Raw genomic sequence first — 16495 nt, forward strand, 5'->3', positions numbered from 1 at the left:
AGGCACACTGACGGTTGATAAGACGCGTTAATTTTGGTGCCAAATTAAGGTGAAGCCGTTGATCATTTTCGAAGAAAATTGATCATCACTATAAAATATTCTGTATTGAATTCAATTGAACGAATTTCAGCACCAAAAGGAATCAGCGTGTGCCGGTTGTTGCCTTCTTGAGTCCACTGAAAGAATTTTTGATCTAAATCAATTGTGCTTCAAAATTTATAGAATTTTTTGGCACAGTCATTGACGTCCTAGTTGGCAATCATTGATTAATGACGATTTCCATAACTTCACAAGGAAAGGGATAATCGTTACCAAAAGGAATCAGCATGTGTAGGGCACTATTCTAAACAACTTGTTGAAGAAATTTTGTCAAAATATTGAAAGCGACGCTAAATTTATATCTTTGAACGAAAAGTCATGACAATGATGAAAGTCTTCAAAAAGATATTTCATGATTTAAGTGAGTCGAAGACGATTTAGGTTTAAAGCAGGAGTGCTCAAAGTTTTTGGAGGCCGGAATAAATTAAAAGCTAAATTGAGCTTGCGGGCCAGATTTACTAACGAAGTTTAATTTAAAGGACTGGAAAATACATCTATATGTTGGTTTTTAATTTATTTTTTGAACATTTTCGGTGATTTCAAATAATAGTTTTGTATTTATATTTCAAAGTGGTGACATGTAAACTGATCAATTTATGTAACGGGGTAAATTTATCTTTAAATCGAGTTTGACTTATGAAAAATCTTTTAGAGCTAGAATTTCAATTATAGAAAATGTTTTAAGCAACCGTAAAGTTAAACTGCAATCATTATTTTCAAAAAAAAAAAAAAAAAAGATTCGACGAAAAAATTTTTTTGCTCAAATGATTCTGAACGAAGAGGAATTCATTTTTAATTGATTCCAGCTGATCGTACCTAAGTTTCCATTGATTTTTCGATTTTTTTTCGTGCTATTTTCCGTCTCTTTTGTGTCGCTGTTCGAGTGCATGGGGTGATTGATCATTATAAATAAATAATTGGATTTCTTCTTCTTCTTTTTCATTTATTTTTTGTTCGCGCGTTCGTTGGCCGATGAATTTTATTTTTGTTCTCTTTATATAGTTTTCGATAGAAACGATCCGATTTTTGTTTTTTGAGACAAGCAAGTCGTATTGCTGGATTAAGGCCTTTCCATATCATCGAGGATCGGAAGGCACGTCGACGGATATGTTTTAAGGCTTATGATATAAAATAGTTTTAATGAATGAAGCCCTTCCTACATCACTGTTGATCGGAAGGCACGCCGACGGAGAATTTCTGGAGAATCGCGGTCGAATTAATACTATATTTAAATCCCTAGATATGTATCTTTCCGCAGCCGGCTGCCTAAGATTTTTAAAATTTCAACCGATAAACAAATTGCTCATGGTCGCATCACCTACCACAGTGAATCCTGACCTCATACCCATCTTACTAACCCCTCAAAACTCATGTGATACTTTGTCGGAGACGCAGTCGATTTGGCGGTCCCATCACTCAAGTATTGGCTAACATTCCCATCCACTTCCCCGTGTCTTACCACTGGTCGTGGCCGGCGTCGGTATTGATCAGCACGATAGGGACCTTTGAAAATTGCGAAGGGGTGATGATTGGTTCCTACTTTTCATCTGTGGTCCACGGAGCAATGTTTGGGAGTCCTGGTCAATAACGAAGTAGCAGCTACGGGTAGACACCAATGCTAAAAAAAAAACGAAACTATTGGCACTACGCCCCCCGGGGCATGGCCTTCCTCTAACGTGGGATTTCTGCTCCAGCGCCTCTGACGAGACAGGAGAAACCGGGACCGACGTTTTACTTCACCATCCGATAGAAGCTCAGTGGATAAGGCGGGAATCGAACCCGCGTCTCATAGCATCATCGGGATCGGCAGCCGAAGCCGCTACCCCTGCGCCACGAGACCCACGAGGCACCAATGCTATGCTATGCTATATTTTTGCTCCTTGTTTTTTGAGCCCATTTTTAAAAATTGGGGAGGGGAGGGTCGGTTGACAAAGACTTTGTAAAATATTTGCAATAACCTCGATCCTCCGATTTCAACATTGTGTCTACCTGAATCAGATGGTAGTCAATCAGATTCGTTATCTAACTGTCATGAGTTCGAATCCCGGTTTCTAAATGTAAAGTTAGTTTGAGGGTCAGTTCATAAAGGGTCGTTATGACTTTCAAATTAATCTACACAGAAAAAAATATGTGAATTTACTCGACGCGGAAAAAATGAATCACATGTGAACTCAGTTCATGTAAACTTGAGATTCGACGTAAACGGTTGAATCACACGTAAAATCATGTTTTTACGTATAATTTGCTGCAAATTTACATCAAATCGCATTTAAATTTAAATGTTTGATGACGTGCAAAAGTGTTACATCATAAATGATGTAACATTCGGAAATATTTTTTTGTGTGTAGAGTACTTATATTTTGAGAACAATTACAGGTTTCTACATAAGTCAAATTTTAACATTTAATAAATATTTTCAAAAATGTTTGATGAAAGTTTTCACGGTATTTAGCTTTTTATTAACAAAAAAATATAAAAGATAAGCATAAAAATGTTTAGAATAAACCTTAATTTTTTTAAAAAGCATAAAATTACTTTACAAGTGGTCAACGGGCCATTTTACGTGATCATTCAAAATTGGTCCACGGGCCACAAAAAATCACCTCGCGGGCCACGTTTACTTTGGTCACCCCTGGTTTAAAGTTTTGCCATGCGCAAAGCGAACCGTCAAACTTTGTGAGCGTTTTCTCAAATCACCGAGTTGATTTGCGGGTGCCACGATATCTCGGGATGGTATGGACCAAATTGGCTGAAATTTCGAGTGAGGACTCTCAAGTCATATCCCGTGTGCATGACGAAGCCCGATTTTGAAATTTAGGTTTTTTAAAAATTACAAAAATCAACAACTGCTGATTTTTTATATGAAAAACACAACAATATTTTTATCTTTTTTTATAAACTATTTCGAAAATCAGCCTTCATCATACACACGGGACCCGTTTAGTGAGTCTTCACTAAAATTTTGAGCCGATTTGGTCAACGCAGTGTTGAGATATCGTGTCACCCGTTTTTGAAACTGATATAATAAAATAGCTTTATCTCAGCAATGGTACATCCAAATTTCTTCATATTTATTTTGTCAATAGATGAAAATGTATATTTTAATGCCCTGAAAACAAATTTATTAAAATATTAAGTGTGTGCTCACACCAACCCTTGACGTTTTTGCCAATTTACATGTATGTAACCCCTTAATGATATTTCACTTAGAAATTGTTGGTGATTGGCGTGGTTCACGGATAAAAGAAAAAAAAGTTGGTTAAGGTTAAGTTGCTCCAGCTTTGATCTGAATTTAAATGATTTTTTTTTTATCAATTTGATTTTTTTTTTCTAGAAAGTTTTCCTCATTCCGTTAAAATTTTCTCGTCTTAGAGATTTTTATAGTTTTTGATCCGGGGAACTACTTTGTAGAACATTGAAGTGCGCTACAAATTGATCCCGGAAGGATGCAGGTTAGATTTTTGAGCATGTTTTAAAATTTTGCCGAAAAAGTAAACTATAAAAAACATCCTGCATGTTAAAATATGAAACATTCGTGAAATTTTTCGATCTTTTCGAAAACAATATTTTAATTTTTTTAAATCAACCCTAACATTTCAAAAGGGTCAAACATTCAATAAATAGGTTACCCTCTTGAAATGTCACGAATGTTTCATATGTAACTTTGTAAATCGGACCATTAGTTTCTGAGATATCGACGTTAGAAAATGGTGGGTTGTTTGGGTGAACCTTAGAAATCATAAATTTTCCTGTATTGAAATCATTGCATGGCAATATCTCAGCAACTAAGGGTCGTATCAACAAATTTCAGAAAGCAAAATATAGAGAATTTTTCTCCGCTTTAAAAAAAAAAAATCTTCAGAAGTTACCAAAAATGGCTATAACTTAAAAACGGTGCTTTTAAACGGAATTTCACTCAAGTATTCTTTGATTTTACATCGAAAAAATGTTTTATCCTCTCGCTACTTATTTTTGCGATCAATATTGATTCAAAAATTTATAAGTAGGTCAAAGATTTTTTGCACATCCTGGAAATTTCTGAATAGTTCCAATTGATGTCCTCTAAAACTTAGGGACCATCCACAAACCACATGGACACTTTTTTGGAGATCTCGAATCCCCCCTCCCTTATGAACAATTGTCCATACAAAAAAAAACTTTTTTATATGGATCGTGGACAAAACCCTTACCTCCCCCCTCCCCCCCTTCAAGGTGTCCACGTGGTTTATGGATAGTACCTTATAAAAAAATTGTGGTTTTTTCAAATTAAGTTTTAGTGACATATTTTTTTTAAAACCGTGTATCATTTTTGCCTTCCTCACTAAGAAAAGGCTATAAAATCACTCGGAAAATGCACTTTTTAATGTGACCTCCTAGACCCACCTTCATTTACAACTCAGAATCAAATTCAGAACAAATATCTGTACGTGTGTGGGAATGTTGATCAAAAGTATACACTTGATTTTCTCGGCTTTGTAAAATTGTATTATGTTTCCAATTGACTGAAAAATGAAAAAAATGTGCATAAAAAATGGTTTTCCATAAAAAAATCCCGTACTAAATTGAAATGCTTTGCGGAAAAAGTCTGCACCGATTGCTCCGAAATTTTAGGGAGTTGTTTTGGGACCTAATAACAATTAGAAAATCACTGTTCTGATTGACATTTAAATTTTTGCCTTCCTCGCCTTACTGAGGAAAGGCTATATAATCACTCAAAAAACGAAATTCTAAATTTGACCTCCTAGACCCACCATAATGTATACATATCGACTCAGAATCAAATTAGACGCCCGATGTGATGGCGTACTCAGAATTCCGAAAAAACGTATTTTTTATCGAAAAAAACACTAAAAAAGTTTTAAAAAATCTTCCATTTTCCGTTACTTGACTGTAAAAAATTTTGGAACATGTCATTTTATGGGAAATTTAATATACTTTTCGAATCTACATTGACCCAGAAGGGTCATTTTTTCATTTAGAACATTTTTTTCATTTTAAAATTTCGTGTTTTTTCTAACTTTGCAGGGTTATTTTTTAGAGTGTAACAATAATCTACAAAGTTGTAGAGCAGACAATTACAAAAATTTTGATATATAGACATAATGGGTTTCCTTATATACATCACGAGTTATCGCGATTTTACGAAAAAAAGTTTTGAAAAAGTTACTTTTTGCGTTTCTCTTTGCTTCGTCGTCCGTGTCTGTCGCGGGTGACCATGAACGGCCATGATCGATGACGACCAACTTTTTCAAAACTTTTTTCCTTAAAATCGCGATAACTCATGATGTTTATAAGTAAACCCTTTATGTCTATATATCAATTTTTTTGTATAGGTCTGCTCTACAACTTTGTAGATCATTGTTACACTCTAAAAAATAACCGTGCAAAGTTAGAAAAAACACGAAATTTTAAAATGAAAAAAAAATTGTTCAAAATGAAAAAAATTACCCTTCTGGGTCAATGTAGATTCGAAAAGTACATTAAATTTCCCATAAAATGACATGTTTCAAAAAAATTTACAGTCGAGTAACGGAAATGGGAGAATTTTTAAAACGTTTTTAGTGTTTTTTTTTCGATGAAAAATACGTTTTTTCGGAATTCTGAGTACGCCATTAAATCGGGCGTCTAATTTTACATAAAAGTCCCTTTGACACAAAATTTCTATCTCATCACCGTTTCAGGCTGCAAATTATTGAAAAACAACTCTTTTTTCGCATGTTAAAAAATGGAAGGGGTCGTTCCGCCCCTCCGTCACGAGATATCAAAAAACGGACCTCGGATTCGTAATCAGGGACAAAAGTTACCCCTTAGGACAAAGTTTCACGCAAATCGAAGAGGGGTCGGGGCAACTGCTGTGTGAGTTGGCGGAGAATTACCCTTATAAGAATAAGGGTTCCTTCAAAGAACTTCGCATAAATGAGGATTTAGAAACTATCTTCCAACTCAGAGTTTTATAGTGTCGAGTTAAATTTTGTTACAACACTATAGCAACTTATTATATTCCCAGCAACAATTGTGGATTTTTTTTTTTTGAAAAGGTCCAATAAACCAAATTTCCAGTTTTTGATTTTTGGGTGTTTTTGAAACCGCCTTAAGTCAAAAATACCCAAAAAGCAAAAAATGAAAATTTGGACCTTTTCAAAAATAACTCGAGAATTCTTCATAACAGGAATAAAAACACTGAAAGAATTGTGGTTCGACAAGCCCATTATCATGAAATGCTGCACCTCTCCTTTCAATTTAAAGTATTCTGAACTCACGGTAGAAATATCAATCACTGTTGATCAATCACTATCAACAACAATAAACGAATTCAATGATCACCATCATAGCCACACTATTTCATTCAATCTTGAATGCAATCTTTTGTCCCCTTCAAAACACGCTGCTCTGCGCACCACCATTCAACGCGATTTCGTTAGATAATTAGATTTTCGTGAAATTCAGTGCCTGCAAAATAGTGATATTTTAGTGCATCTATTCGAATTTAAATATCTTTTCGGTGTTCTGGCCACGCATTGCGTCGAGGCCGATGTGTAGGAATTACATTTAATTAGAGAAAATGGACGAAAAGCCGTGTTTGTTTTCGTCCGAGTATCGCCACCAGTTTAGATCCATTTGCACGGGTAAACGAAACACCGCCAACAGCATCGTCATTCATGCAAGAGCATCATCGGAGTACAGATCAACGGATGAGACATCCTAACTCGATGTTGTTACCGTTCTCTAGTGGTGAAATGTGTTACTTCTTGAAAACTGTTCAAAATAACCACTCTGTTTGTCTGTGCCCGTCGGTTCGTTATATTTATAATCAATGACCTGCATTTTCCGTCTTTCTCTGTTTTGGCGTCGCCGCCCCGTTGACGCAAATCTAGTCCACCTCGTAACGGTCGGATACGGCGTCACGGTGGGATGGACCGCTCCCATCATCCCGTTGCTCCGCTCCGAGGACACTCCGCTGCCGGCGGGACCCATCACGGTGGAGCAGGCGTCCTGGATTGGGTCCTCGCTGTGCATCGGCGGCATGACCGGCACCGTGCTGTTTGCCCTAATTCACACGTACTTTGGCAAAAAGATTGGACTCCTGCTGCTGGCCGTGCCACATCTCGTAAGTCACGTGCTTCTTTCGATGAGGTTGTCAACGAGAGTGTTTTCCTGCTTTATCCGTTTTCCGTTTTTACATTGTAGATCCTGTGGAGCCTGATTTGGGCGGGGGACAACGTATACTACATCTACGTGGCCCGAGTTCTATCCGGCGTTACCGGCGGGGGACTGCTCACCATTGTGCCGCTGTTTGTGGCCGATATCGCCGATAGGAAGTACGTGGTTCATTGTGTACGTGTGTGTTTATTTGTTTTCCGTATGGTAGAATGTTCCTGTTATATCGAATTTCCAAGCAAAAAAAATGCTGTTATCTTTGGATAAGATTTGTATTCATCTATGGAGACGTATGGTGCTAATCAGACTACTTAAAATATCATGCGTCTCCATCGATAGGATTTCAATTTATTTTTAACTATCATTTCCAAAGAAAAGCTTTCAACAGCACTTGAAAAAAGTTTTGGCTATAATTTTTATTTTGAAAATCGGGGTGACCATGATTGCCACTGCTTTTTTTAAATAATTTTATCCTAAAAGTATGCACATTGAATTGGTTACTTCAAATTGATGATCAGTAAGGTTACTATGGAGCAATTCTCTACGAAATCGTTTATTTTTGCAATTTTAAATTTTGTATTTTTTAATCCGGCTCAATTTTTTTTTGGTGCCTTTGGTATGCCCAAAGAAGCCATTTTGCATCATTAGTTTGTCCATACACTTTTCCATACAAATTTGGCAGCTGTCCATACAAAAATGATGCATGAAATTTCAAAGGAAAAGAAGAATTCTTTTGATCGATTTGGTGTCTTGGGCAAAGTTGTAGACAGACATGCATCGGCACTAAGAGCTCTGCTAAACGGCACTCAGCTTGTTCTAGTTGGCATTTACGTTTAAAGTAATGTTTTCCATGCTTGTTGCCAGTTAAAAACGTCTTGTTTTTAGCATGAATAATGAGTAGAATACATTGGTTCATTCGAAAAACCGAGTTCAAATATATTTTCATGTGAATGTTCTCATAAGCTCTCAAGAAGAAATTCTTAAAAGCTCTTTGAGTGCACTTAACGGTTCTTACCCTATATCTCACTTGCTTTACAATATAGCCTCCCAGTGTCTTCGGGAGCTTTAAAAATTAGATTAATTAGTGTACATGCAGGGAATCATCTACGCGAAATGCCAAATAATTTCTTCTAAGAGAGGAGTTAGAGCGGATGCACGTCTGGTTGTAGGTATGGAAATAGACTACACTGAAAAAATATGATACTCGGTAAAAAAAATTTTTGGTGATTTTTAATTTAACTTTTTGTCACTAAAACTGGATTTGCAATAAGCACTATTTTTTTAAATCTAAATACATAGAATTTTGCGGTGCGCTGGAAGTGGGGACGTGAAGTCGTGATTATTCAGGTTATTCTTTGTGTGTGTGCTTATGTGTCGCTGTTCGTATGGGGTGAGTACATAATTTGAAAGGGAGCGCGTGGTCGTAAAAAATACTCGGAGTGAAAAAAGGTTTTTTTGTGTGCCTTTTGTCGTGAATTGTGTGTGTCGCTTGCGGGCGGTGGGGCAACGTGCTTGCTTGACAGTATCGATCGTGTTTTTATATGTGCTATTTCTTGCTAGCAATGATAATATCAGTCCTTCCTTTATCATCGTTGATCGGAGGGCACGCCACCGGTTGAGTTTGTCGTAGTAATTGTCTTCCAAAGTAACAGGGTGTTAGGCCACGCGGTGGCCTTACTGAATTATTTGTGTCTTTTTTGTTGAGTAATTGGTGTTTTTTTGTTCTTTTGTAAACTTAAATAATTGTTTTGTGATTTTCAAAGCCCTTCCTATATCATCGATCATCGGAAGGCACGGCGTCGAGTGGATTGTGTTTGAATTTTTCGAATAAGGTTTTATTTTTTTGCGGTGAAAAAGCCATTTCTATATAATGATCGAAAGACGCACTGACAATTTGGATGGAGTGGAGCAAAATAACTGTGTGTGAGTGATTTTGTGTGTTAACCAGAAAGACCTTCCCATAGCATCGTTGCTCTCCATAGCGTCGTAGCTCGAGAGGCATCGATAGCCAATACCTTATCCTACTAACCCAAAAAATAATAATTACGTGATGCTTGAAGGAGATGCTGTGGATTCAACGGTCTCAAGCGGTATCAATAAGTATATAGCGAAAAACTATGTGCTTGATGAGTTTGCAACTTCAACTATCGGACTAACATTCCTCCCTTTCGTTGAACTGCAGGCTTCTTGGGAGGGCGCCGGTATTGACTAAAAAAGTAGGGATCTTCAAAGGTTAAACAGTGAACGGATGGTTGGCTCCCACTGATCATTTTTGATTCATTGTTTAGCTTCAGCTGATCTGTCAATAACGGAGTAGCAGCTCATTGGCAGTCAACCATGCTCATGCTCATTAGAGTGTAATATCAAAATCGATTTTCCAGCACAGCAATTTTTCAGTTCCTTTTGGGGTCCTTACCAACTCCCCAAAGTTTGGGAACGATTGGTTTAGTCCTCGCATTGCGCAAAGCGTTTCAATTTTGCATATAAATTTGTATGGGAAAATCATTTTTTTTAATTTTAATATTTAAAAAATCCAGGTTTCACGCTGTACTAAAACCGGATTCATATTCGGATGCTCTGGAAGGTGCTTTACAACTTTCCCGAAGAGAGTATGGTGCTAGCTTGTCCCTGAAAGAAGATACAGCGTCCTCAAAACTCGTCTAAAACGTGATTTTCGAGCAAAAAACACGTTTTAGACGAGTTTTGAACACGTTGTATCTTTTTTTAAGAGCAAGTTAGCACCATTCTCTCTTCGGGAAAGTTGTAGAGCACCTTCCAAAGCATCCGAATATGAATCCGGTTTGAGTACAGCGTGAAACGTGGATTTTATAAATATCAAAATCCAAAAAAAATGGTTTTTCCCATACAAATTTATATGGAAAATTGAATCGCTTTGCGCAAAGCGAGGACTAAACTAAGGACCCTAAAAGAAACTGAAAAATGGCTGTGCTCGCTAAATTTGGACAACTTTATTTTTTCCATACAACCATATTACACCCTAATGCTCATGCTCATGCTCACAACCTGGAAATTTCTGAAAAGTTGGCATTAGATGTCTCCTAAAACACATTATTTTTTTTTGCAATTCAAGTTTCAGTGACAAAAAGTCAAATAAAAAATCACCAACATTTTTTTACTAAGTATCATTTTTTCTATCCAAAGTAAGTGTAGTCCTTATCCATACCTACACCTTAGCAGAATCGATCACCGATCAAAAAACTATTTCAAAAGATACAGATTTTTAAATTTTCTTATATCAATTTTGTATGGACAGCTGCCAAATTTGTATCGAAATTATATGGACAAACTAATGATCCAAAATGGCTTCTTTGGGCATACCTAAAACACCACAAAAGTTTCAGCAGGATTATAAAATACAAAAATTAAAATTCTTAAAAAAAGACCGATTTCGTTGAGATTTGCTCTTCAGTGAAATTTTGATAAAGTGCTCTGTTTTCAAGATTTAGATTCCAAGATTTAAAAATGTATTTTTTTTTGAAAATTATCGCAGTTTTTCATTTTTTTAAATTAGTTCCCATGTTTGCCCACTATTGGTAAAAATATTTTTGAAGAGCTGAGAAAATTCTCTTTATTTTGCTTTTTGAACTTAAATGATACGACCCTTAGTTGCTGAGATATTGCCATGCAAGTGTTAAAAAACTAACTTAATCCACCTATGTGGTTGGTGCCTTCCTCACTCTTTTCCAACAATGGGTGATATGTAATATGATAGGTTTGGACCTAGGTTTGGACACAAATTTGGTCCAAAAAAACACACATATCACTCAAGGGCTCATAAGTGGCATCATAAGTGGTCAGAACTCGAGACAGGGTTGCCAGATCTTTAATGTTTTGGACTCGTTGGAAAGGTCTCTCGATTATTTAATCAACGATGGGTCGGATGGTGGATCCGGACATTGTTTACATACATTTAAATGAGATCCGGCTACAAAAAAGTACATAAATAACACTTAAGTGGTCAGAACTCGAGACAGAGTTGCCAGATCTTCAATGTTGTAGATTCGCTGGAAAGGTCTTTTGATTACCTAACCAACGATGGGTCGGATGATGGATCCGGACATTGTTTACATACATTTAAATGAGATCCGGCTACAAAAAAGTACATAAATATCACTTAAGTGGTTATAACTCGAGACAGGGTTGCCAGATCTTTAATGTTTTGGACTCGTTGGAAAGGTCTCTCGATTATTTAATCAACGGTGGGTCGGATGGTGGATCCGGTCATTGTTTACATACATTTAAATGAGATCCGGCTACAAAAAAGTACATAAATATCACTTAAGTGGTTATAAATCGAGACAGGGTTGCCAGATCTTCAATGTTGTGGACTCGTTGGAAAGGTTTTTCAATTACCTAAATACCGATGTATAACATGATGATGTTTGGTTCAGTTTACTGCCATTTATTCATCTTCCGAAAATATGCGAAAACACATTTTTATACATAACTTTTGAACTACTTATCGAAACTTCAAACAATTCAATAGCACCGTATGGGACCCTAAACCAAGTCGAATGCGACTGGTTTGGTCAAAATCGGTTCAGCCAGTGCTGAGAAAACTGAGTGACATTGGTCACATACACACACACATACACACACACATACCCACACACATACACACATACATACACACAGACATTTGTTCAGTTTTCGATTCTGATTCGATATGTATACATCAAGGTTGGTTTTCGAGCTTTAAATAAAAAGTTCAATTTTAGAGCAGGATTATAGCCTTACCTCAGTGAGGAAGGCAAAACAGGAAAATTGATGTTTTTCAAGTCTCACCCAAACAACCCGCCTTTTTCTTTTATTGATTTCTCAGCAATATTATTAAAATTTGAAACACTTGTGCAATTTTCTGATCTTTTCGAAAACAATATTTTCAAAACATTTAAATCAAGACTAACATTTCAAAATGGCCAAACATTTAATGTTATTCCCTTTTGAAATGTTAGTCTTGATTTAAACATTTTCAAATTGAAATTTCACTAAACTACTTTTTGTTTGCCAACTAGATTTTACATAGAAAAATTAGGTTTAAAATTTTTTGCGAAAATATTCGATTTATTAAAAAATTATTATCGTTTCAAAAAATCATAACTCGGTCAAAGATTTTTTGCCCGTTCTGGAAATTTTTGAAAAGTTGGCATTTTATGTCCGGTAAAACATATCAGTCAAATTTGAAAGAAATCCCATATCTCTATGTAATGTATTTTATTACCACAACTTGTAGATCGATTAGTATCACTAATAAAACAAAATCAATTTGAAGTTTTAGTGACAAAAAGTTTATTAAAAATCACAATTTTTTACCGTGTATCATTTTTTCAGTGTAGTTCATCTACAACTTTGCCGAAGACACCAAATCGATTAAAACATTCCTTCAAAAGAACAGCTGCGAAATTTGTATGGAAAATTGTATGGACAATCTAATGATGCAAAATGGCTTCTTTGGGCATACCGGAGGCACCAAAAAAGTTTCAGCCGTTTTAATTAATTAAATTAAAATTAAAAAAAAAAGACCGATTTCGTAGAGAACTGCTCTCATACCTTCTGTAGAAACCCGAAACTAAACTTATTCAATAAACTTCAATTCAACACCACAATGAGGTGTTAGCCCCATTCCCCTCCTGATTCAGGACATCGAACCCTTGCCACTGTAACACACCCATTTGTGGGTTACACAAATCCCAAACCCACAACCCCGAGAAAAAGGGTCCACCGATTTCACCCTCGATTTGATGTTTATATTTTGCTCACCGGAACCGCCACACATCACCTCTTCATTTTCCACCTTTTGAGACTTTACCCTGCCCTAATGTTTAATTTTTTCTTTCCAGAATCCGTGGCGCGCTCGGTTCGCTGACAATCCTGCACATAAACTTTGGCGTCCTGGCGTCCTACACGGCCGGAACCTATCTGCCGTACTACCGAATCCCGCCCATCATGCTCATCCTGCCGGTGGCCTACCTGACGCTGGTATCCTTCCTTCCCGAGACGCCCTACTGTCTGCTGCGGAAGGGCCGCGTCGACCAGGCGGAAAAATCGCTCATGTTCTACCGGAACGTGACCGATGACAGCGATGGGGCCGAAGCTGGGAGCGGGACGACCGGGGCGACCCGCAAAACGCTTGCCTTCCAGTACGAGTTCGAAGCCCTGAAGGCGTTCGTCCTGGCCGAGCGGACCCGGCAAGGGATCACGCTGGCCGATTTCCGTACGTAGGGTTGAAATGTTGTTTTTGTGTTTGAGTGTGTGTGTGTCGAAGGGAGTCTCCCCCCCCCCCCTCTCTCAAGTTTGTGTGATAATTAGTTAACCAGATTGAAATGATTGTATTCGGGTTAGGTTGCGGGGACCATTTGTGAATAACAAATTTGGGTCTGGAGTTTGCAAGTTTCAACACAATTTATCGGCAATGAAGTGGTTGAGATTTTGGAAGGGCGTAACAGTATTTGTGTTTGGCATACAAATTAGCCTGACCTATTCCTGTTGAAATAATCTGCTAAATATGCTCAAAATAAAACTCGAAAAATACAAACACGGCGTGTTTTCTGGGCAACCTTAAGGAGAAAAAATAGTCATCGCTACTTTCAAATGTGTCTTATAGGAAATTTTCTCAGCTTTCCAATGCTTCTAAGAGCAAAATGTTTCATCGGGAAATCTCTGAGATATCTCTATTTTAAGTTTTTTCTTTTAAAATCCTTAATCATTTATTGGAAACTTTTAAATAACAGTCCAGGAAACTTGTCATATGATGTGTTCCATGTGTCTTTTACTCATCAAAATGTGCAAAATAAGACAAGAAACAACTTTGTAGAAGGTTGCAAACCGCTAAACATTTTGAAAATTAAGTTTCAACCGATTTTTTGAATATGTGGGATTTATTCAAATATTAAAATAATAAAATCACATTGAAATATTATTTAAACAAGAACAAATAGATTATTACATAATTGTTATGTACAAATAACGCCGGTATGCTCTGATTCAGCTTGGAATTAGCTGATACAACCGAAATTTCTACAGGTTTGAGATTGATAGGGTATTACACGATTTTTATGAATAAATATCATATTTCCTTAATCAAACCCTAACTAATTGCATGGGTACAAAACATGCTAAATACTCGAAATTAAACTGCAAATTACTGTTGCTCTTTAGGAGAAATACTTTTCATTAGTATGAAATGATTGTTTTAGTTTTTTTTTTTTTGTATTAAATGATCAAGGATCATCTTCAATCTCATCTTAAAATAGTAGTTTATGCAACAAGTTGCAAAAAGAGGATTTTTTCAGCAACCATTTCAGTGCTGAAAAGTAGAACTTTTCAGCATTGTTTTGAAAAGGGTTACTATTCGATTCTGTTATTTTTGGCAGCAAAAAGTAGGCTGTTTCGTCGTTCTAGAATGACAGGAAAAGTAAGTAGTTTCACGACGGAATTACAAAAAATATATATGTCTTGATTTTTGTTCAAATAGTTTGGAAAGAAAGTTTCTGTTTGATTTTTTTTTGTTAAAATATTATTTAATTTTTGTTCAAACAAAAAATATGTTTGTGACGGTGTTTTCAGCATTCTGAATTGGAAGACTCGAGTATTATTGCTACTGTTAAGTGCATTTTCAAGAGAAAACATTTTATTAAATTTTATCTTTATTTTATACTCATGAAAATATTACTTTTGAAGCTTGCAACAGTAATATGTAGTACATTTTCGATTTTATATTATATTTGTATTTACGTTCCTGGTTAATGTTTGCTTAAGAAAATATCAAATTTATTCATTAAAATTCAATAATACCATTAACAATCACAAACCTGCAAAAGTTTCGGTTGAACAAGCTAAATCAGAGCAGACACGTGATATTTGTACACAAAAAATATGTAATAATCTAATAATTCTTGTATAATAGTAGTTTATGCAACAAGTTGCAAAAAGAAGATTTTTTCAGCACGAGTTGTACATTTATCCAACGAGGTTTACCGAGTTGGATAAATACGACGAGTGCTGAAAAAATCAAGTTTTGCAACGAGTTGCTTACAACATTTTTTGCAATTTCGAAAAACGCGGAATTATATGTCAAACATTCATGTGTTGATTAAATTCATCGTTCAAAACAAAAAAAATATTGAAAAATGTTACTTTTCAATACTAGTGTTGAAAAGTTCAACTTTTCAGCACCCATTTCAAAAAATATATTTTTACACTGTTTTATGATTTTAATTTCTGAATAAATCCCACATATTCAGAAATTCGGTTAAAACATAATTTTCAAAATGTTTAGCGGTTTGCAACCTTCTACAAAGTTGTTCCTTGTCTTATTTTACACATTTTGATGAGTAAATGACTCATGAAACCCATCATTTGATAAGTTTTCTGAACTGTTAGTATAAAGTTTCCAATAAATAATAAAGGAATTTACAACCAAAACCTTAAAAAAGAAATATCTCAGAAATTTCCCGATAAAACATTTCGCTCTTAGAAGCATTGGAAAGCTGAGAAAATTTCCTATAAGACACATTTGAAAGTAGCGATGACGCCGTGACAAAAACACAAACACACAAAAATACAAATATACAAAAATACAAAAATGCTAACATTCAATCAACATAAACATTAAATTTCAGAAACCCCCGCCGCCATCCGGGGCCTCTTCGTGGGAGTGTTTGTGATGGCGCTGAACCAGTTCAGCGGAATCCTCGCCATCCTGACGTACGCGGGGACAATCCTGCAGCAATCGGGCACAACCTTCGACAACCGGTACGCCCTCATTCTGCTGGCGCTAATCAACATCTGCGGTAACCTAACCTCATTTGCAATCATCGACAAGGCTGGTCGGAAGGCAAGTCGAAAGGATTTGGAGTGTGAAAAGCTGACTTTTTAATTGGCTTCTGGTGAATTCCTTTGCTATTTTTAGTTTTTCCTGCTGATTTCCACCGTCGGAGTGGGTATTTTCCTTACAATGCTGGGCCTACATTCATACTATTACGATCCGGACGCGGATTCCGGTCAGTACTCGTGGGTACCCGTGTTTAGCCTGGCTGGAGTAATCTACTCGGCAGCGCTCGGAATCACCAACGTGCCGTTTTTTGTCCTGCCGGAGATTTTACCACCCAAGGTAGTTTGTGCAGCCAGTTGCAATAAAAAACCAATACTTTTATTTTTATTTTGGCTTCTTCGGACATGATAATTGAAAGGACCAAATCTAGTTCTTATAAAAAA

The 16495-nt window shown here is 36.3% G+C and overlaps 2 protein-coding genes across 2 annotated transcripts in view; both read left to right on the forward strand.

Moving 5' to 3' along the window:
- LOC120413627 (zwei Ig domain protein zig-8-like) overlaps nt 1-16495 on the forward strand; it is a 292919-nt gene that overhangs the window by 31264 nt on the left and 245160 nt on the right. The window lies entirely within an intron of this gene.
- Nucleotides 6501-16406, forward strand: LOC120432079 (facilitated trehalose transporter Tret1-like). Its single transcript, XM_052708770.1, has 6 exons — nt 6501-6726; nt 6976-7208; nt 7289-7419; nt 13120-13493; nt 15901-16071; nt 16191-16406. Exons 1-6 carry the CDS (start codon nt 6663-6665, stop codon nt 16307-16309), a joined length of 1092 nt encoding a protein of 363 aa, XP_052564730.1. The 5' UTR covers nt 6501-6662; the 3' UTR covers nt 16310-16406.

Source organism: Culex pipiens, chromosome 2 (assembly GCF_016801865.2).
Source record: "Culex pipiens pallens isolate TS chromosome 2, TS_CPP_V2, whole genome shotgun sequence".
In the NCBI taxonomy this organism is placed as follows: domain Eukaryota; kingdom Metazoa; phylum Arthropoda; class Insecta; order Diptera; family Culicidae; genus Culex; species Culex pipiens.

What these genes read in the sequence shown, in the direction of transcription:
- LOC120432079 (XM_052708770.1), top strand. Translation starts at nt 6,663, where the DNA reads ATGGACGAAAAGCCGTGTTTGTTTTCGTCCGAGTATCGCCACCAGTTT. An exon ending in GATCACGCTGGCCGATTTCC is followed by an intron (nt 13,494 to 15,900) that starts GTACGTAGGGTT and finishes ATTAAATTTCAG; the next exon opens with AAACCCCCGCCGCCATCCGG. An exon ending in GGCGCTAATCAACATCTGCG is followed by an intron (nt 16,072 to 16,190) that starts GTAACCTAACCT and finishes TGCTATTTTTAG; the next exon opens with TTTTTCCTGCTGATTTCCAC.